This window comes from Octopus bimaculoides, chromosome 26 (genome assembly GCF_046866305.1).
Source record: "Octopus bimaculoides isolate indiv1 chromosome 26, ASM4686630v1, whole genome shotgun sequence".
NCBI lineage: Eukaryota > Metazoa > Mollusca > Cephalopoda > Octopoda > Octopodidae > Octopus > Octopus bimaculoides.
In genome coordinates this window covers 18,264,274-18,288,273 of record NC_142953.1, presented here as the reverse complement: position 1 = coordinate 18,288,273, position 24,000 = coordinate 18,264,274, and the positions used below count along the sequence as shown (strand labels likewise).

Sequence of the window (24,000 nt, the reverse complement as noted above, 5' to 3'; positions counted from 1 at the left end):
TACCCGGCTCATATCATAAGTTTTGTCATGTATGCTGAAGAATTGAGTGTCAAGGAGGCTAGTATTCCTGTTGTTGGCCCCTCTGGGGTTGTCTTCTTCGTAACTACCACTACTATTACTGCCGTTATTGCTACTCCCATTCATCCTGTTATTCCTACCACTACTATTGTTACTGTCACTACCACCACCACCACCACCACCACCACCGTCATTGTTACCATCCCATCTAGTGTTTTCTGTTTTAGGTCTGCTGACTCCCTGTCCAAGAATTCTGTTGCATTCAGCTTTATTCTCCCTCTTGACCCCCATGGCCTTACCTTTGTCTGTGTTCTTGTGCCTATGGTTATCTGTGTCTGCGTGTCCGTTCTCCCTGTTATTGTTGCTGTTGTATTCGATTTTTTTTCTGTTATTGTTTTTGTTTCTATTGCTTGTCCTCATGTGTTCGTTTTTGCTGTTGTTGTTGTTGCTGTTGGTGTTCATGGGGTTGCAGTTGTTTTTGTTGCTACGGCTGTTGTTGTTGCTGCTGCTGTGGTTATTGTTGGTATTGTTGTTGTCGTGATTGTTTTCATCCATGTTGTTGTTGCTGCGGTTATCGTTGGTATTGTTGTTGTTGTGATTGTCGTCATTCATGTTGTTGCTGCGGTTATTGTTGTTGTTGTCATTCGTGTTGTTGCTGTTGTTGTTGTTGTCATTCGTGTTGTTGCTGCGGTTATTGTTGTTGTTGTTGTCGCTCGTGTTGTTGCTGTTGTTGTTGTTGTACATGTTTAAATTCCAACGTATTTTTGTGAACGACTTTTCGATTTCGGAGAGGCATTGGATGGGGTTAACCTTGTGATATATCGCATATTTCGGTGGTAGTTGAAGTAGCGATTTTTCATCTGGGTCTGTTGTTATTCCCCCATAGATGTTGGCTTCGTTGTCTCTGTTGAACTCTGCTGGTAGAGGGACCTCTGCCATAACAATTCCGTTTATTGTTTCTGGGTATCCCTCTTTCTCTTCTTTTGCGAGTTTGTATTGCTGTTCACTTTTTAACCACGAGATTTTCTTTCTAAAGTGTATATTGCACTGGCGTATGACATATGGCCGAAATAAGATTAAGATTAAGATTAAGATTAAGATTAAGATTAAGATTAATGTAATATAAAGCTGAAAAAAAAAAAAAAAAAAAAAAAAAAAAAAAAATTAACACCAAATATACAGTGCGTGTGTTTTTATTGGCTAAACTGGCAATATGACCATCCCCAAGTACAACAACATCTGTTTCAACACACGATTTCACATAAAAAATCTTGCAAAACAAATATGTAAACGGAACAACGCGAGCCTTAGCCAGGCTAGCAAGATACTGAAAGACACTGTATTCAGTTGCCTACGGAAAACCGTGACGACTCAACAGCTTCATTTTGTTAAACTATGTGTCTCCTCCAAATTACACACCAACAGGGTCACATCCAGCGTAGAAAAACTAGAACTCACCAAGGGTCAAGCCGAAAGGCTAAAACGGACGCTAATGGCGAACATTAAGAACAAAATATATAAGGAACTCAGCCAACAAAATAAGCGTAGACGCATTCTATTAAAAGACATTAGAGGCATCACCACACGAACAGAGAGAACCACACTTATGAATATAATACACGCAGAGAATACATATGTCATACGCCAGTGCAATATACACTTTAGAAAGAAAAATCTCGTGGTTAAAAAGTGAACAGCAATACAAACTCGCAAAAGAAGAGAAAGAGGGATACCCAGAAACAATAAACGGAATTGTTATGGCAGAGGTCCCTCTACCAGCAGAGTTCAACAGAGACAACGAAGCCAACATCTATGGGGGAATAACAACAGACCCAGATGAAAAATCGCTACTTCAACTACCACCGAAATATGCGATATATCACAAGGTTAACCCCATCCAATGCCTCTCCGAAATCGAAAAGTCGTTCACAAAAATACGTTGGAATTTAAACATGTACAACAACAACAACAGCAACAACACGAGCGACAACAACAACAACAATAACCGCAGCAACAACACGAATGACAACAACAACAACAGCAACAACACGAATGACAACAACAACAATAACCGCAGCAACAACATGAATGACGACAATCACAACAACAACAATACCAACGATAACCGCAGCAACAACAACATGGATGAAAACAATCACGACAACAACAATACCAACAATAACCACAGCAGCAGCAACAACAACAGCCGTAGCAACAAAAACAACTGCAACCCCATGAACACCAACAGCAACAACAACAACAGCAAAAACGAACACATGAGGACAAGCAATAGAAACAAAAACAATAACAGAAAAAAAATCGAATACAACAGCAACAATAACAGGGAGAACGGACACGCAGACACAGATAACCATAGGCACAAGAACACAGACAAAGGTAAGGCCATGGGGGTCAAGAGGGAGAATAAAGCTGAATGCAACAGAATTCTTGGACAGGGAGTCAGCAGACCTAAAACAGAAAACACTAGATGGGATGGTAACAATGACGGTGGTGGTGGTGGTGGTGGTGGTGGTAGTGACAGTAAAAATAGTAGTGGTAGGAATAACAGGATGAATGGGAGTAGCAATAACGGCAGTAATAGTAGTGGTAGTTACGAAGAAGACAACCCCAGAGGGGCCAACAACAGGAATACTAGCCTCCTTGACACTCAATTCTTCAGCATACATGACAAAACTTATGATATGAGCCGGGTATACCCGACAACATTACCCTTTAACAAAAGAGTCTGCATCCCTAAACATACTCATGACCACATGGAAGCACAGTTCACTATAGCTAGGACAAAACTTAGACAGATTTTAGAATTATACACTAAGAGACAGAGACAGAATAAGACAGAGGCCCAACAACTTGGGAATATACCCGCAAGTGGCCTACACAAGCTCATGCAGCGCACGAAAAAGGGAGAAGTGGTATGCCTTCCCACAGATAAGTCCGGCAGAATGTCAATAGACAGCCTGCCGAACTATATCCAGGCAATGCAACCTCACATCGCCAATACGAAGGTAACAACCTTACAGGCGCATGAGGAAAGAGAAAAAGTCCTCAATGCCCACATGATGATGTGGACAATTGTCCTTAGACCCCAGAAGCGCACAGCCAACAACTTCCAAGCCTGGAACAATGATATCCCGACGCTGTATGGGCTCCGTAAGGACCACAAAGTAACAACTAATCCTGTAGTGGGACCACCAACAAGACCAGTCTGTGGAGCGAATGTCGCTAGTAACTACAGGATCTCCTACTTCCTCTCAATGATCATACGCCCCATAATCCAGATGTCACCTGATGTCTGTGACAGCACGGAAGATCTCCTCAGCAGGATCAACGACTGCAACAACACTTGCAACCTGACAGGGTGTATAGTGGGTAGCATGGATGTGGTATCACTATACCCATCTATCGACGTGGATTTTGCAGTGGAAAAGTGCGTGGAAATGATCAACGAGAGCGAAGTAGAGTTCCAAAAAGTCAACACAGAAGAACTGGGCCTCCTACTTAGATTGACATATGACGATGCATATCTAGATAGATACGACCTTAGAGATTTCTGCCCTAGTAGACGTCTAAGAGGTAGACCACCCACAATTACCTCTATGGCTAGGAAGACCCCTATAGAGAGATGGAGTGGATGGACCAGAGCCATACGGACCCCCACTAATATCCACCAGGTAAAGAAAATGATCGCACATGCACTAGGAGCTAGTATAAAGGTCACCCTAAAAGGCCACACCTTTAAATTTAACAACAAATTATACGCCCAGGACGAGGGGGCAGCCATCGGGGTTAGTATCGCCGGTGATGTGGCCAATCTTTTCATGGTATGGTGGGACAGAAGGCTTAAGGAACGCCTGACACAGAACTCCATACTCGTGAATGTGTACTCTCGATATGTCGATGATATCAACTTAGTGGTAAAGACACCCCCACAAGAGAGTACCCCTGAAATAGAAATAGAAACTAAGACTATGGAGAGCATCCAGCGAATAGCTAACTCCATCCACCAGAGTATTAGAGTTACGATAGACTACCCTACTAAACACCCTAACCATAGATTACCTGTATTAGATACTGAACTCTGGCTAGAAACTAAGAACAATAAAACCAGAATCCTCCATTCACACTATACAAAACCTATGGCCTCCAAGTACCTGACCCACCGGAACTCGGCTATTGCGGACAATGCCAAATTCAACATATTGATGGCAGACCTCGTCAGAGTAATGCGAAATGTCTCCTGCATGTGCGACCCTACAGAATTAAAGAGACATATACAACATTTCGTCCACCGCATGCAGTTCTCGGGTTACAGCCATAAAGAAAGGATCAGGGTTTACAAAGGAGCTATGAAGAAGTTTGAAACAATCAAACGCAACGATAGGAATGGGATTTGCCCACTCTATAGGAGCAAATCATGGAACACCATAGAAAGAACTAAGAAGAAAATAGGGAAGGCAAGCTCATGGTACAATAGCCACAAGTACCAAAGCGTCATGTTCGTCGACACCACCCCTAGAGGCGAACTGGCGTACCGCTTTAGAAGGGCCCTAGACAAACTTAAGCTAAGAATTAAGGTTGTTGAAAGGCCAGGCAACCCGATCAAATCCCTTATCAGTAGAACATACCCTTTCAGTAGAACCCCCTGCACTGATAGGAACTGTATCGTATGTAGATTTAGCCCACAAACGAACTGCAAAACCAGAAATGTGGTCTATAGTATAAGATGTACAGAGGGACGATGCAGAAATAAGACAACGACATATGTAGGCGAAACAGCAAGGAGTATAGGGGAGCGGGCAAACGAACATTGGAGGGAACTTAAGGAAGGGAAGAACTCATCAGTTCTGTACCAGCACGCTGAGCAAGAACATGGAGGCTCAATCAACAACATAGAAATTAAAATCTTATCTACACATAGCAGTGATGCAGCACTTAGACAAATTACTGAAGCTACACACATAATAGAAGGGAAACCTAGCCTGAATAGGAAACTAGAATGGAACACTAACATACGCCACTAACAAACCTAACATCTGACAACTAACATCTGACAACATGTTACCCATAAAACAATAATAGGAACAAAGTATAATACAATACATAGATAAACAAATGGAATTAAATACTACATACGTTAACAAAATTTAATTAAACACATTAAAAAAAAAAAAAAAAAAACACACACACACACACACACACACACACACACACACACACACATGAACATATAAATAAATAAAAACTAATACAAATGAACACGTATTAACAGAGAATATAGGTGATACAGACACTCCCCATACACACATGCACTTACAAAAGACACAGACACATTGAAGGACACGCATGCGTAGACACATACAATAGGAATACAAAATACAAAATGGCTGATAGTTAGCAAGGTGAGACACACATAAGAAAGAAGGAAACAAAGGACCACTGATGAGGTCACAGAAGTGTGACGAAAGAACTCTGGCCGAAATAAGATTAAGATTAAGATTAATGTAATATAAAGCTGAAAAAAAAAAAAAAAAAAAAAAAAAAAAATTAACACCAAATATACAGTGCGTGTGTTTTTATTGGCTAAACTGGCAATATGACCATCCCCAAGTACAACAATATATATATATATATATATTTATATATATATATATAATTGTGTGAAAGCCCGTCGTACATATATATATATATATATATATATATATATATATATATACATGTACGACGGGCTTTCACATAATTTCCATCTACCGAATTTACTCACAGTATCTTGGTCGGTCCAGGGCTGTAACAGAAGACGCTTGCCCTATATGCCTCGCAGTGAGTCTGAACTCGAAACCACGTGGTTGCAAAGCGACCATCTTATGGCTGAACATGAGAAATGTAGTGTGGCAGCATAGATTCATGTCTGAGGTCTGTTTGCTTTCTCTCGTTCTCTATCCCTGTCTTATCTGCCTCGCTTTTTCCTCGTTTTTGTCTCTGTTTGTTTCGATATGTTCATATATCTGTGTAAACAGACACGACAGAAGTAAATAGACACCATTATATTTAAATCTGAAATTTTATATTCAAATTATTTATTTATTGTTATAATGTGAATATTTAATATTTAGTAGACATGACCTTTGCATTTTTCAATGCAAGGACCCTATTAGGCATGCTCCTGATCAGATGACAAATATTCTCTTGAGGAATTTCTTACCAAGTTAATGCAGCAATCTCAAAAGATCTGGGTTTGAGGATGCTTTCTTGTTCTTTTTACGAAGTGTCCTGTCCATTATGACCCAGAGGCATTCAATAGGGTTCATATCTTGTGCTTGGCTTGGCCATGGAATCTTTTTAATGCCATTCTCTTCCAACCAATCTTGGGTCTTTTTAGCTGTGTGACAAGGAGCCCCATTTGCCACCACTGGAGAAGATTGGAAAGAATCCTTTCTGCAATATGGACACATATTTATCTGAGTTTATGTTTCCCTCACACTCCACCACCTCTGACCAACCATTGCTCCAAATTGCTCCCCAGACCATCACAGAAAAGTAGCCGTGTTTCACTGCTGGCTGCAATATTTTCACATCCAATTCTTGATCACAGAGTCTCCAGAATTCCACATTCGACCACTATCAGGAAATACAGCAAATCTGAACTCACTGGAGAATGTGACAGTGTCCCAAAATGCTAGTGGCCTCTCCACCATTTCACTGGTCCAATCTTTTCTCCGCTTGATTTTGGCTGGTCGAAGTGGCTTCCTTCTTCCCGCTCTGCCATAGCAACCAAGTTTGTGGAGATAGCTGACAACTGTTCTGAAACTGATACCAACTTGTTCTTCTATGTCAGAGGCCTGGCAACGAGGATTATCCTCCACACTTCTCTTAACAAAGCGAAGGGTCCTGTCTGAGGGAACTGGTGAACCTGAGTGAGGTGATGTGGACTCCTTCCCTCTCTGGTGAATTGTACAACCATTCTATTATCTGTGGAAAGTGGGATCCCAAGGTTTTCTGTGATTTTACAATGACTAGGTCCACCTTCAGAATGACCCACAATACGGATTCTTTGAAATTCGGACAGTTACAAGGTTTCTTTTGTAAATGGTATGATTAAACAGTCACATATTGAATCTGAAACATAAAAATGTCAATTAATAAAAAAATATAAAACTTTGCAAGTTAGGATAAACATAAAACGATGTTTTACAGGTTGTCTATTTACTTCTGTCATATCTATGCATATGTCAGTATATGACTTTATGATTGTATGTCTGTCAACATGTAAACATGAACGTCCACATGTAAATGTGTGTGTATTTGTGTTTTCGTGTCTAAGTGTGTGCGTATATGTATATATGTAACCATACATATATTCCTATGTGCATGCGTGAGTGTGTGTGTGTGTGTGTGTGTGTGTGTGTGCGCGCGCGCGCGTGTGTGTGTGCGTGCATGTATGTACATATGTACATACACATGTATACACACACACACACACATACACACACACATATATATGTGTGTGTGTGTGTGTATGTGTGTATGTGAGTGTATGTATGTGCGTATATGTGTGCGTGTGCCCTTATGCGTTTGTGCCTGAGTGCGTGTTTCTGTGCATGTATGTATGCATATCTATATATGTACATGCATGCGTGAGTGTATGTGTGTATACGTCAGTATACGTGTGTGTGAGTATATATGTGCGTGTGAGCTTGTTCTAAGTGTGTCCAAGCTTGCATATATATATATATACATATATGTATATATATATATATATATATATATATATACACACATATATATATATGTATGTATGTATGAATGTATTTATGCGAAGGTGTATGTATATGTGCATGCATGTACTGTGAGTATGTGTGTATGCATATATGCATTTAGACATATGCGAATGTATGCGATTATGAGCCTGCGTTAATCTGTGTATATAAATGAGACAAGACAGTTTGCTCAGAACGTTCCAAGTATTATATATAGCCATTTATTGTTGTTGTAATCTATTTGACACATGATTCTCGGTCAGTTTTGGTTTACAGTAAAGCAATCCGCTAGGTGGTGTGTAGACTGTGTGTATATATATATAGAAGTCTGTGTATGTATTTTTGTGTGTATATATATACATGCATGCGTTGAATGTGTTGCGTTATACGTGAAATTGTATGCGAAAGTGCGTGCGTGTTGAAAGCTATAATAAACCCATTATCGTAAATTTTCTGTGCATTTTTCGTAGATCGAACTGTCATCGATGACATTTACGCAATCATCTGTTAGTTGTCATCTTTTTTTGATTGGATCTTCTGAAACTATCTTTCTCCTCCTCCTCCTCTCCATATTCCTCCTCCGACTCCGACTCTGACTTCTCTTTCTCTCACCCCTATCCTCCACCACCTTTGTTTCTGCATCGACCTCTTCCTCTTCGTCGGTCTCTTCCTCTTGTGCCAACTCGTTTCCTCCTTCTCCAACACTACTACCATCTCCTCCTCCCCTCCTCCCCCTCCTCCTCCTCCCCACCTCCGCCCGAACCTCCTTCTCCATCTTCCTCACTTCCGTCCTCCTACTCAACACCATCCTCCCCCACCAACCCCAACCCCCCTTTCCATCTTCCTCCACCTCTTCCTTCACCTCTTCCTCCTGTCTCCTCTTTTCTCCACTCATTTGTGTTGTGTGTTCCTGTCTTTCTGCAAGTTTGTGAATGCGTTTATGCGTGTATGTATGTATGTATGTATGTATGTATGTATGTATGTATGTATGTATGTATGTGTTTATGTATACCTATATATGTATATAAACGTATGTATGCATATATATATATATATATATATATATATATATATATATATATATATATATATATATATATATATATATGTATATATACGTACATATGTGTGTGTGTGTGTGCGTATGTGTGTCTATACATTTATATGCGTACAGATACACATAATATGTACACGCACATAATGTTGTATAGCTGACATGCCTTGTAAACGTTTTGGGAAGTACCGCCACCAAAGTTCATCCGGAATATCAACATCTACAAGACTAAAAGCTCTTTAACAGCCAAGTCCTGACGCTAATCACACGCCTACGATAAAACCTGAGACTCTTAGAATTAAAGGCAGGAACGGACAGAGAAAACCCAGGAGAGGAATCGAAGAGCAGAATCTAGCAGAGAAAATCAGCCGCAACATTCCTGTAACGAAAGCCTACGACGACGGCGAAAGAGACGTTTAGTTCGAGTGAATAAGTATGTCTGCGAGAGATATCAGCATTGATATTCTGGGCTGATGAAGAGGTCGAATTCCTTGGCCGATGCTGAGTGGTGTAAGTTTCTACGGTTAGCTGACTTTAGCTATATCATGACTACTGACCAGATAAAACTATCTCTCTATCTATCTATCTATCTATCTATCTATCTATCTATCTATCTATCTATCTATGCATACATACATACATACATACATGCATACACACACACACACACACACACACACACACACACGCACACACACACACACACACATATATAATAATAATAATAATAATAATAATAATAATAATATTAGGAATAAAATCCAAAATTACAGGTAAAAACTCAATATGTGACAGTAGATTTTCATCGATGAGTTCATGAACCTTGGTTCTTTTCCCTTGGCAAACAGTCGATAAGCCAGCTGGAGGAGATGTCCTCCTGGGGCTAAAAGCAACAGTAACATCCACCCCTAGGGGTCAGCCACACTTATATATATATATATATATATATATATATATATATATATATATAGGTTCAAAAAAACACAAAAAACAATAACAAAAAAACAACAAAGTGAGGACGTGATACGGATAGTGTTATTAGACGCTCGGGAAAGGAAAGAGAGAGAGCGTATGACGTTTCGGGCGGAGCCCTTCGTCGGAAAGACGGAAAGTTCAAAGAATGGAAAAACGGAGGAAGAGAAAATCAGCACCGATGCCCACGAGGTTACATTGTGGTTATATATATATATATATATATATATATATATATATATATATATATATATATATATATATATATACGAGGTTATATATATATGTTATTGAAAGCTTGAGTGTGTGTGTATGTGTGTGTGTGTGTATACATTAAATTTGTCCAGTCCTGTATTTAAGAGATGAGGAATTATGTACATTATTTACATTATGTACAGTATATACATTTGACGGATATTTGGCCTCATCTTGTTTGTTGTCAACACAACGTTTCGGGCATATGGGATAGTGGTTAAGAGCGCGAGCTACTAACCCCAAGATTCCGAGTTCGATTCCAGGCAGTGACGTGAATAATAATAATAATAATAATAATAATAATAATAATAATAATAATAATGATAATAATAATAACAATAATAATAACATCGAAAAATACGTTAGGAATGAGAACCCAGGTTCGAAATTTCCCCAAAACACCTGATGAAGGCTGGAGGGTATATCAGCCGAAACATTGTGTTAACAACAAACGAGGTAAGGACAAATATCCGTCGAATGTAAATAATTAAATTTGTTTATGGTAACGTTTTGAATATGCAAATAAACCTCCTATTCCGTTATGTCGGTCACAGTCTAATGATGCTCATCAGTGAACCAGTTTTTGGCGTTGCATCAAGTTCTACCGATATAATGTAGGATAAATATAAAAATAAAAACAATAATCTTAGGATTATATATATATATATATATATATATATATATATATATATATATATATATATATATATATATATATATATATATATATATGTATATATATATATATATATGTGTGTGTGTGTGTGTGTGTGTATTCCATGATGCATTCGTATTCTATATTTTCGTATTTTATATTGTTTTCGTTCTGTGACGTCCTGTGCCCACATAGGCATATGTATATACGTATATATGTATGTACATATACGTATATATATATGCATATATATGTTATTTAGTGGCTGTGTGGTAAGTAGCTTGCTTACCAACCACATGGTTCCGGGTTCAGTCCCACTGCGTGGCATCTTGGGCAAGTGTCTTGTGAGTGGATTTGATAGATGGATAGTGAAAGAGGCCCGTCGTATATTTGTGTATCTATATATATCTGTGTGTGTATGTATGTGTGTCTGTGTTTGTCCCCCTAGCATTGCTTGACAAGCGGTGTTGGAGTGTATATGTCACCGTAACTTAGCGGTTCGGCAAAAAAGACCAATAGAATAAGTACTAGGCTTACAAAGAATAAGTCCCGGGGTCGATTTTCTCGACTAAAGGCGGTGTTCCAGTATGGCCGCAGTCAAATGACTGAAACAAGTAAAAGAGTAAAAGAATATATGATTGAACGCCACGCATCTATTTCCAAGTAAGTTTTATCTTAATAATTCTGATGCGACACTTTTATTCTATTCTATTCTATTCTATTCTATTTTATTCTATTATTCTATAACTCTTTCGTTTCTCTTTTCTATTTCTCTATTATTCTTTCACTCTTTAGTTTTCTCTCTTCTCTCTAATTCTTTTTATCTCTCCTTCTCCCCCTCTCGTTTGTTTCTCTCTTATCCTTTCTCTAACTTTTTTCTCTCCCCTTCGCCGTTCTCTGTATGTCACTCTCTCTCTCTCCCTGACTCTTCCTCCTTTGCTCTCCCGTGGCTCCCACATGACCATCGGCCATCTTTCTTTCTTTCCTTGACTTGTGTTTCTTTCTTTCCTCTTGATACAGCTGGACCAATCAAACGTATTCTTGTCTGCCTCCTGTCCAAGCTTGCTTCTTCGCGTTCGCTACCTCACTTCGTTTAGGCTTAACAGCCCTTCCTGTTTGTTTTCATTGTTCTGTATTTGTTACCAATTTTGACCCTCCGCAAAATCCCAAATTTTATTTAATTTGCTTTGCGGGAGCAGCTGTTTTATCGAAGGCATATCTTGTCGTGAAACGCTCAAAATACGTATTAGAAAAACAGCCGACAACTGATGAAGGGTCGCTCGTTATGTTTCTTGTCTTGTTTTCCATTTGTTTCCTTCGTTGTTCGCAAAAAAGTTCATATTCCATGTATTCGTATTTCGTATTCCATATTTTCGTATTTTCTGTTGTTTACGTTCTGTGACGTACTGTGCCTACACATGCATATGTATATATGTATATATGCACATATACGTATGTATATATGCATATATATTATTATATATTATTATATATATGTATATACACATGCCTTCAGGCAGTCAAAGAAACGATGCCAAAGACAAAATCATTAATGACATTCCCATATGTTGCTTATTCCCAAATTGTTTAAGTTGTTTACAACAACAGCGTTTCTAATGAATTAAACATCCACTAGGTCTACTGTGTTTTCGCTAATCAGCCCAGTTACTAACATCAGAGAAACAATTTTTTCATATATGGGTGGAACGCGTAGCGTTGCGAATTGAACAAATTTTAGATAAGTGCAAATATGTTTGGGACATAATTGACCTTTAGAAAGACAATTTCAATGAGAAATGCAATGAAGAAAAATTCTCGCTCAAGACAAAATGTGTTAAGGCACCAGTATCAGCCCAGAGTGCCTCTATAGGCTGGTAGACGCCATGAAGTTACCTTTTTACTGGTCAAATAAGTCCTAAACATATTTGACCTGATTTAAAGTTTGCTTATTTTACACCACTGCTTCGCGTGCCGCCCGTATTTTGTTCTGGCCTGGCACCCGAAGCGCGCGTTCACTGTGTTCTTTTTATTGAAGTTCTATAAGGAAACTAGGATTTCCAGTCAGTTTAGAGTTGCTCCACTTGGTATCTGGAACTGAAGAGAGCATAGGAAGCTCAAAATGTGGCTATCATTCAATATGAACTGACTTTAGTGTTTTTAACGCCATTCGCCTGAAGCAAGAAGTTTTCTCCATGGCAAAGTTCAGTGATAACGGCTTTTTTTTTTTACTGATCATATATGTCCTAAACATATTTGAATTGATCTTAAGTTTAGCAAAGTTCTCACTGTTTCTACCAAGGATCTGAATGGCAAGTTACTTACTGACGTTATCAATCCCTGACAAAATCTGGTTGCGTTTAGATATTTTTATTTCTGAATACAATAATTCGGAATCAAGCTCTAGCCAGTGAGTTGCGGTTTGGGACTCTGGAAACATTTCTGCTTGACACTAATTTAGGCAGTGCAATGGAAGGACAGAATTTAGTATAGACACCCAGCCGCTATACACCTGGCTAAGCAGCACCATCTAGTGGTGATATTATGTTCATTAAGAGACATCTTCGAAAGAGCAAGTTTGGTTTGGAATACAAATATTAGAGAGATATACTCTGAACCAAGAGTTCGATGGTCTACACGTAGTGCAAAGTATATGTATGTGTGTGTGTATGTATGTATGCATGTATATATGTATGTATGTATGCATATATGTATGTACGTATGTATGTGTGCATGTATGTATATATGTATGTATGTACGTATGTATGTATGTATATATATATGTGTGTGCATGTATGCATATATGTATGTATGAATGTATGTGTGTATGTATGTATGTATGCATGTATGTATATATGTATGCATGTATTATGGATGTATGTATGCATGTATGCTTGTATGGATGTATGTATGCATGTATATATGTATATATGTATGTATGCACGCATGCATGTATGTACGTACGAACACACGTACGCAGTACGTGTGTGTGTGTGCATGTGTATGAGTACTCGTATTCTATTGCTTCATTTTTTGGCTCAACGCCAAGAGAAGGGAACATAAACAAACTAACAGCTGTTAAGAGGTGGTGGGGACACAAAAGTGACATACATGCATACATACATATATACATATATACATATATACATACACACATGTGGAAGCACGTGGCTTCGCAGTTAGGGTGGACTGGGCAACGTGTTCTGTTCTTGAACAAAAATCCCTTCATTTTATGTTGCACCAGTCCACTCGGCTGGCAAAAATGAGTAATCCCGCGACGGACTGGCGTCCCGGCCAAATGGGGGTACATATACACCATTGAAACCAAGAAACCGGACCTTATGAGTCAGCATGACTCGAGCAGGTATACATACATACATACATGCATAAAGACATACATATATATATGTGTGTGTATACAGACAGACAGACACACACACACACACACACACACACACACACACACACACACACATATATATATATATATTGTATGTATGTATGCATACCTATTCAAGTCATGCTGACTCATAAGGTCCAGTTTCCTGGTTTCAATGGTGTATATGTTCCCCCACTTGGACGGGATGCCGGTCCGTCGCAAGATTACTCATTTATATATATATGTATATATTAACATATGTATATAAATATTTATGCATACATATCTATATGAATATATATATACATACACACATACACATACATATATGTATATATTTACTTATATATTAAGATGTAGGTATATATACATACATATATATATACATATATATACGTATATATACGTGGTTTGATCAATAAGTATCCGGACTGTTGCCATAGTAACAAAGCTATATCACACAGAGTAAAGTCGCTTGGTACAGATTGACCTTGAGCTCTGTTGTGCATACGCACTAAGTTTTAACGTTCTAGTTTACTTCCGCTTTTTACAGCAGTGCTTGGAATGAACGTGTGTAACGTGTGATCGTAGTATTGACCTTGACAAAGTTGAGCAGAGAATCTGCATCAAATTTTGCCAAAAGCTTGGTGATACCTGCTCAGGGGCCTATGCGAAGTTTTCAAAAAGTTTTCATCATTCTCGATACAATAAAGGAAGGAGATCTTGTGCAACTTAGACCCGAGTGTCTTTTTGGACAGCTGAAAGCAGTTTTGGCACAAACTTGGCAGACACACATCTCATACCCAAATCTTTAGTGATAATGAACTGAACTGAACTGTAACTAATCTGCACATCCTCTGACAATTCACGGATGATAATTCGATGATTTACCCTCACAGCTGCACGGATATCTGCGATGTTTTTCTCAGTTGTGCTAGTTGCAGGTCTCCCAGAATGTTTGTCAATACCAACATTTTTTCGGTTCATATACTCCTCTCCATACTCTTTCTGCAACTTTGTGTAGGCCTGTGAGCAGGGATCGCCAAGCTTTTGGCAAAAATTTGATGTAGATTCAGGGTCAATGTGGCTATCACAAGCTACACACATTCCTTCTAAGCACTGTTGTAAACAGCGGAAGTGAGCGAGAACGTTAAAACTTGCACAGCGGAGCTCAAAGTCAATTTTTGCCCAGCAGCTTCACTCTGCGTGCTTTAACTTCGATACTATGGCAACAGTCCGGATGAAACGGTCGTGATTTCTGATACTTGACTGAGGAAAGAAGGCCACGAATGACCCATCTTTTCTTGTTTGTTCTTCTAGTTGTTATCCCGCTTTGTATCGTCTATCTGTCCGAATGTTTTATTATCCTGTATTGCGTTTTTGTTCCACTTTTATATCTATCTATCTATCTATCTATCTATCTATCTATCTATCTATCTATCTATCTATCTATCTATCTATCTATTATATGTGCATAGAACAAAAAGAAGAGACACGGCTAAAGGACTACATTGATGAGAAAATCAGATGACAGGAATATAGATCGCAAAACACGAACCATTTCACTGAACAAGAAACACACAAAAACGAATGAATAAGTAAATACAGAAATAAATAAATATGTAAATAAATAACTAAATAAATAATAACAACAGCAACGTCACTAACGGCAATTGATCGGTCATAGGAGCAGACCGAATGGCGATACGAATGAACTGACGAGGAAAATAATATCGATACAATAGTAATATATACATACATACATATATATATATATATATATATATATATATATATATATATATATATATATATATATATATATATATATATATATATATATACATGTGTGTGTGTGTGTGTATGTGTGTGTGTGTGTGTGTGTGTGTGTGTGTGTGTGTGTATCTGTATGAATAACGAAATAGAAAAGATGATGCAAAACAAAGACAACAAAACGTCTCACGCTGTCAGACGTAAACATTATGTCTATATATGTGTGTGTGTGTTTGTGTGTGTACGTATTTGTATACATATGTACGTGTGTATATATAAATATATATATATATATATATATATATATATATATATATATATATATATATATATATATATATATATGTATGCATGTATGTATCTATATGTAGGTATGTCTATATGTACACGTAAGAGTACGGCCAGCCCAAAGAGAATCATTTACTACAAACACAAGTACTATCATAAGTACACGCACACACAGGCATAGTATATACATAAACCATCTATCTACCTAATCTATCTATCTAGCCCTGTGTGGCTAATAAAAGAAATGTATCTATCTATCTATCTATCTATCTATCTATCTATCTATCTATCTATCTATCTATTTATTTCCATATACATGAGTGGGTGTTGTGTGTCTGTATGATCACGAACGTTGTGCGGAGTCTGCAAACGAAGAAAGTTAATGGAAAGGTCACAGAAGTGTGACGAAAGTCTTTGACAAACCAAAAAATTGAATGATCGTCCCGTACAACAAATGTGTATGTATATATGCATACATAAGTATTTATATGCATATATATTTATACACTATACATGAATGTATGAGGACAAATTGATATGTGCCGATGTGTATATACGTGCGTTTATGACGGTATATAAATCTGTATATATATATAAATATATATATATATATATATATATATATATATATATATATATATATATATATATATATATAAATATATATATATATACATACATATATACACATATATATATATACATATATTCATATATATATATACATACATATATACACATATATATATACATATACTTATATACATACATATATATATATATATATATATACATATATATATATATATATATATATATATATATATATATATATATATATATATATATGTATGTATATATATATATATATATATATATATATATATATATATATATATATATATATATATATATATATCTATATATATATATATATATATATATGTATATAAACATATACACATGCAGGTGTGAGTATGTGTGTATGTGCGTGTGAGCGTTATGTATCTACGTATGCAAATATATATCTATGTATATTTGTGATGCACTGTATATATACCAAATTGCATCGTTTCTGCGGATTCCCCTTTAATTACGGCATATTCAGGTGTGTAGGTTCACACACACATACACACACGCACATACACATACATACACACACACACACACACACACACACACACACACACACACACGCGTATACACACAGACACACGCACGTATACACACACACAAACAGCGGCCACCTCACAAACATACACGCATATACAAACACACAGACATGTGTTTGTATGTTTTTGTGAATGTGTATTTATTTATTTATTTATTTATCTATGTGTTTCAGCTAAGTGGCTGCGGTCATGCTGGAGCACCACCGTATAGTTATGATTATATATATATATATATATATATATACATGCACACACACACACACACATATATATATTTAGATAAAAATACACATAAATATATATATATATGTTTATACTCACACACGCTCACACACACACGCTCACACACACACACACACATATATCTATATTTATATGCATACAAACATACTTATGCAGATACTATACATACATATATACAAACATACATATAAATTGTAGAGAGAGACGTAGTGAATAAAATTTAATTTATTTGAAGTTGAGAAGTTCTTTCACTTATTTACACCTGTATACCTACGTATATACATGTACCTATACGTATATACACTTATATATACATACATTCATACATATATACATATATACATATATATATATACACACACATATACATACACACACATATATAAGTTTAGATATATTTATGATATATATATGTGTAATATGTATGAATGTATATGTAGAGTGAGGTGTATTTACATATATGTACCTATGTATGTGTATACATGTGTCTACATATATATATATATATATATATATATATATATATATATATATATATGCATGAATATACATATATATGTATATATATATATATATATATATATAAATATACACACACAGACACATGTATATGTGTATATTTACATATAAGTACACAGCCATTTATAAACGTACACAAAAACAAATATATATATGGACAAGGACATACAAAGCAAACGCACTTACACACACACACACACACACACACACACACACACACACACACACACACACACACACACACACATCAATGTTGTTAAATCTTTAACAAATTATGCTTATTGATTAAGTTTATATATAAAGAAAAGTGTGTCCACATATACATACATTCACGTCACAAATATTGTAGGTATATATATATATATATATATATATATATATATATATTATATGTATAGGTATTTATATTTGTGTGTGTTTGTGTGTGTATATATATGCGTGTGTGTGTTTATATATCTATACATATACCTATATCTATCTATCTATCTGTCTATAAATACATACATACATACACATATACGTATACATATACAAACACACAAACGCACACACACACACACACACACACATATATATATATAAGCCCATGCTCACCCATATGTGCATGCATACACAAACACACATTCACCTGGCGTTTTCTGACTGATCAGGTGATGCTGCTGCTCAGGTGTTGGTTGTGCGTATCAGCAAGTGTGGATTCATTTGGTTCGTTTGTGTTTAATGCTGGGGATAAAGGTGTGGAAATGCAGGGGTGATGGTGGGGTAAGTACTAAGCACTGCCTTCTGACGGAGATAGAGAGAGAGAGAGAGAGAGAGAGGGAGTGAAAGAGGGAAAGAGGGGACGCGTTGCTTTGTCCAGTCATTACACTTGCACAGACAAACACGCACTCTCTCCCTCACACAAATATTTACATACACGTACGCACATACGTACATGCACACGTATATGTACATGGACACACATACGTATATATAGGAATATATATATGTATATATTCCTAAATATGTATGCATATGTTTACATATACATACATATATATGTATGTATATATGCATATATTTGCTTGTATGTATATGTATATATATATATATATATATATATATATATATATATATATATATATATATATATATATATATATATATATATATATATATGTATATATGAATATATGAGTGTGTGTATATGCCTGTATATCTATCTATCTATCTATCTATCTATCTATCTATCTATCTATCTATCTATCAATCTATCTATCTATCTATCTATCTATCTATCTATCTATCTATCTATATCTATCTATCTATATATATATATATATATATATATATATATATATATATATATATATATATATATATATATATATATATATGCATCGAACTGAATCTGCTACAGTGTGGTATACATATTTGTGGTTAATATACACTCGTAGTACCGTCTTTTTATATTTCTAACATTTTGCATGACATGAAGGAGAAATCTTGCCGTATAGACACGGATGCTCATTTGTACACACAACTGATGTTTAGAGATACTTCTCATGGTTTGCGCGATGTTCCCGCCGTGAGCATTCTGTCTTTGTCGAATTTGGCTTGGCTCTTGTAAAGCATCATTACTACTACTACTACTACTACTACTACTACTACTACTACTACTACTACTACTACTACTACTACTACTACTAATGCTACTGCTGCCATATTTGTATATCTGCTAAGCGGGTTGACATGTATTACATCGTATCCAGATACCGTGTGGACCGAGACGTCCGTTGACAGGCCGCTGATATTAAACACTTGTGATATTCAAATTAGTTAAGCGCTTATGGTATGCAAATTAGAACTTCCAGTTTTTTGTAACTACCTTATTTGTTGAGTATATAAACAGATTGGCTTGTTATTTCTCCGAGATTGTTCAAATTATGTTCTCCGAGATTGTTCAAATTATGTTCTCAGTTCTGAATGGAACCCATTAAATTTCGAAAATTGATTGAAGCTGTTTACATTTGTTTTCAATCTACAGAGGAAATAGTTAAATTTACCTTAAGTGACTTATGTTAAAAACACTAAACTCAAAATGACGTCAGAAGATCACTGGACACCGGCGTTACGACATGATTTGGACACATCAGTGACGAAAACATCTGAATTTCTCTGAGAAGGCAATTTGTTATACATACAACAGGCTTCTTTCCGTCTCTGTCTACCAAATCCACTCACAAGTCTTTGGTCAGGCCTGTCTAAGTTGCCACACAGTGGAAGTGAACCCAAAGACCACATAGTTCAGACATATTCTTCTTACTAACGCAGCCATAACTGCACCTATATATATTATATGTGTCTTTATTTTAAACCATTTAATAATTATAATTAATAATTATAATTAATGATATATCTGTCTCTTGCTTTTCAGAGCAATTAATCAGACAATCCAATGCGCCATTGAAAACTCCACCAGTTGTACCTTCGCTAAACAACTTGTTAGAATGTCTCTACCAAAAGAAATCGAAAGTCTTGCTGTGTCTGTTTGCCGTAAAGGTATTTCCGGTTCCGCTTTCTATTTCAAACGTAACTTGCTTTTGTCTTTATTGTTCTTCTGTTTAATTATATAAAAAAAAAAGAATACGGAAACGATGATGATGATGATGACCATGATGGCGATGGCGGCGACGATGATGATGACCATGATGGCGATGGCGGCGAACATTTTCACGTTGTCTTTGACTTCGGCCTCTTATTGCTGCTGGAGTGGCAGACGCATCGTCATGACATAATGACATGTCATGGACGACCGAGATCATTTCCATCTCTTCCCACGGTTGGCTGCAGCGAATTTCTTCCAGAAAGCAACAAAGAAAGTGAAAAAAATACGAAAAAAAAAGATAGAAGAATCAATTGCCTATCGTATTTGTTCCGGCTTCCTCCGTTCTGAGTTCAAATCCTGGCAAGGTTTGCCTCCATTTTCTATTTGTTTTTTTTTTTCGTGCCGATAAACAAAAGTACAATTTCTTGAAAGCATGACACACTAAGTAGACCTCGGTGGGATTTCAACTCAGAGCACACAGACGACAGAGCCGGACCAATTAGTGCAGGGACATTTCCATTCCTGCCTTCCTTCCTTCCTTCCTTCCTTCCTTCCTTCCTTCCTTCCTTCCTTCCTTCCTTCCTTCCTTCCTGCCTGCCTGCCTGTCTGTCATATTTCTTTTGCTTCTTTTCATCTTCCTTCCTCCTCCTCCCTGTCCTCCCTATCTGTCTCCCTTCTTGTCCTTCAGCCTTCAACTGCTCGTGAAACTGCAGAGGTGCTGCCGAGACATACGGCGTACTATGCCTTGGGCATCCGAGCCTAACGGAGTCCAAGTATCGCTCGAGTGGATCACAGCCAATTGTTTATCCAGAAAGTGAGACGGAGAAAGAGAGGAGAGACAGAAAGACAGCGGAAGAGAGAAAGCGGGAGAGAGGGAGAGAGGGGGAGAAAGAGCAGAGATAGAGAGGAAGAGGGAGAGAGAGAGAGAGAGAGAGACGAAGAGAGCAGAGAGAGCAGAGAGAAAGAACAGAGAGAGAGAGAGAGAGAGAGAGAGAGAGGGAGAACAGAGAAAGCAAAGAGAGAAAGAAAGTGAGAGAGAGAACAGAAAGAGCAAAGAGGGAAAGGGAAAAAAGTGAGAGAAAACAGAGAAACCAAAGAAAGAGAGAAAGGGAGAGGGAGAGAGAGAGAGAGAGAGAGAGAGAGAGAGAGAGAGAGAGAGAGAGAGATCCAGAAATTGACTTCAGTGTTGAAATGGTACATGTAAACAAGACAAAACTTTAGAAACCGACCGCGTTAAGATTTGAACGGAAAGAGCCGGACGAATACGGCAGGAAAGGTACCTAATCGAACGCGCTTAAGACTCGACCGATTGCCCGGTATACTCAACTCTTCCTGATTTAGTACAGAGGAAGGAAATGGCACTAGGGTTGAGCTATAAAGTCGATTAGACAAGCAAAATGTGTATAATAATCGTTTCTACTCTAGGCACAAGGTCCGAAATTTTTAGGGAGGGGGGGGCAGTCGATTAAATCGATCCTCAGTGCGTAACTGGTACTTAATTCATCGAGCCCGAAAGGATGACAGGTAAAGTCGATCTCGGCGGAATTTGAACTCAGAACGTAAAGACAGACGAAATACCGCTAAACATTTCGCTCGGCGTGCTAACGTTTCTTATTTCTTTTTTATTTCTTTATTGCCCACAAGGGGCTAAACATAGAGGGGACAAACAAGGACAGACAAAGGGATTAAGTCGATTATATCGACCCCAGTGCGTAACTGGTACTTAATTTATCGACCCCGAAAGGAGGAAAGGCAAAGTCGACCTCGGCGGAATTTGAACTCAGAACGTAACAGCAGACGAAAAACCGCTAAGCATTTCGCCCGGAGTGCGAACGTTTCTGCCAAATTCGCCGCCTTAAGCAACCTGTATAATAATGTATATAATACAGTAGGATTCGAACGTCGGATAGTTGAGAAACTGTGTCGATTGTGTACCGATTAGCTAGGCAAGCAGCACGTGCATAGTCGTGGCTTAGTGGTTAGGGTGTTCGGTTGACGATCATAAGGTCATGAGTTCGATTCCCGGCTACGCATGCAAGACACTTTACTCACGTTGCTCCAATCTTTGAACAAGACACTTTACTCACGTTGCTTCAATCCTTGAGCAAGACACTTTACTCACGTTGCTCGAATCCTTGAACAAGACACTTTACTCACGTTGCTCCAATCCCTGAGCAAGACACTTTACTCACGTTGCTTGAATCCTTGAACAAGACACTTTACTCGCGTTGCTCGAATCCTTGAGCAAGACACTTTACTCACGTTGCTCCAATCCCTGAGCAAGACACTTTACTCACGTTGCTCGAATCCTTGAGCAAGACACTTTACTCACGTTGCTCCAATCTTTGAACAAGACACTTTACTCATGTTGCTCCAATCCCTGAGCAAGACACTTTACTCATGTTGCTCCAATCCCTGAGCAAGACACTTTACTCGCGTTGCTCGAATCCTTAAGCAAGACACTTTACTCATGTTGCTGTAGTTCCCTCGACTGATAAAAATCAGTTGTATCTGTAATTCAAAAGGTCCAGCCTTAACATATTCTGCGTCACACTGAATTTTGTTGAAAAATACATTAAGGGCTACGCCTGTCTGTGGAGTACTCAGCCACTTGCGCGTTCATTTCACGAGCCGGCTGTTCCGTTGATCGGATCAACTGTAACCATCATCGTTGCAACCGACGGAATGCCAGTCCAGTGCAGTCGTATGGCTATTGTCCTTCATCTCTTTGAAGAGGTCCAAATGACCAGTTTTACTTTTTGTGGGTCCTGAGGATGCTTATTAGGTCAATGTTGGCATAAAATCCACGGCTACAGAGGGCGGGGTGGAGGCGCAATGGCCCAGTGGTTAGGGCAGCGGACTCGCGTCGGAGGATCGCAGTTTCGATTCCCAGACCGGGCGTTGTGTGTGCTTATTGAGCGAAAACACCTAAAGCTCCACGAAGCTCCCGCAGGGGGTGGAGGTGTGGCGAACCCTGCTGTACTCTTTCGCCCCCAACTTTCTCTCACTCTTTCTTCCTGTTTCTTGAGTAACGCAGCGATGGACTGGCGTCCCGTCCAGCTGGAAGGAAAACATACGCCATAGAAACCGGAAAACCGGGCCCATGTGCATGGCTAGGCTTTAAAAGGGCGCATAAAAAAAAAGAGGGCGGGGACCACGTAGTACCAGAATCCTGCTTTTCATGCAACCCTCCTTCCTTTAGTAGGAATCGAACTTCAGACAGATGAAATACAAAATCGATTACTACCGAGTTAGACAAGCAGCATGTGTCTCAAGCCCTTGGACTCGAAGGGCCGGGTAACCGGTTTCCCTA

The 24,000-nt window shown here is 37.9% G+C and overlaps 1 protein-coding gene across 1 annotated transcript in view; it reads left to right on the top strand.

The window, feature by feature from the left end:
* LOC106872198 (uncharacterized) overlaps positions 1 to 24,000 on the top strand; it is a 141,403-nt gene that overhangs the window by 40,476 nt on the left and 76,927 nt on the right. The window contains exon 5 of the mRNA XM_089342638.1: positions 20,517 to 20,641. Within this exon, the coding sequence (XP_089198764.1) occupies positions 20,517 to 20,641 (125 nt within the window). The remainder of the gene's footprint in view (positions 1 to 20,516; positions 20,642 to 24,000) is intronic.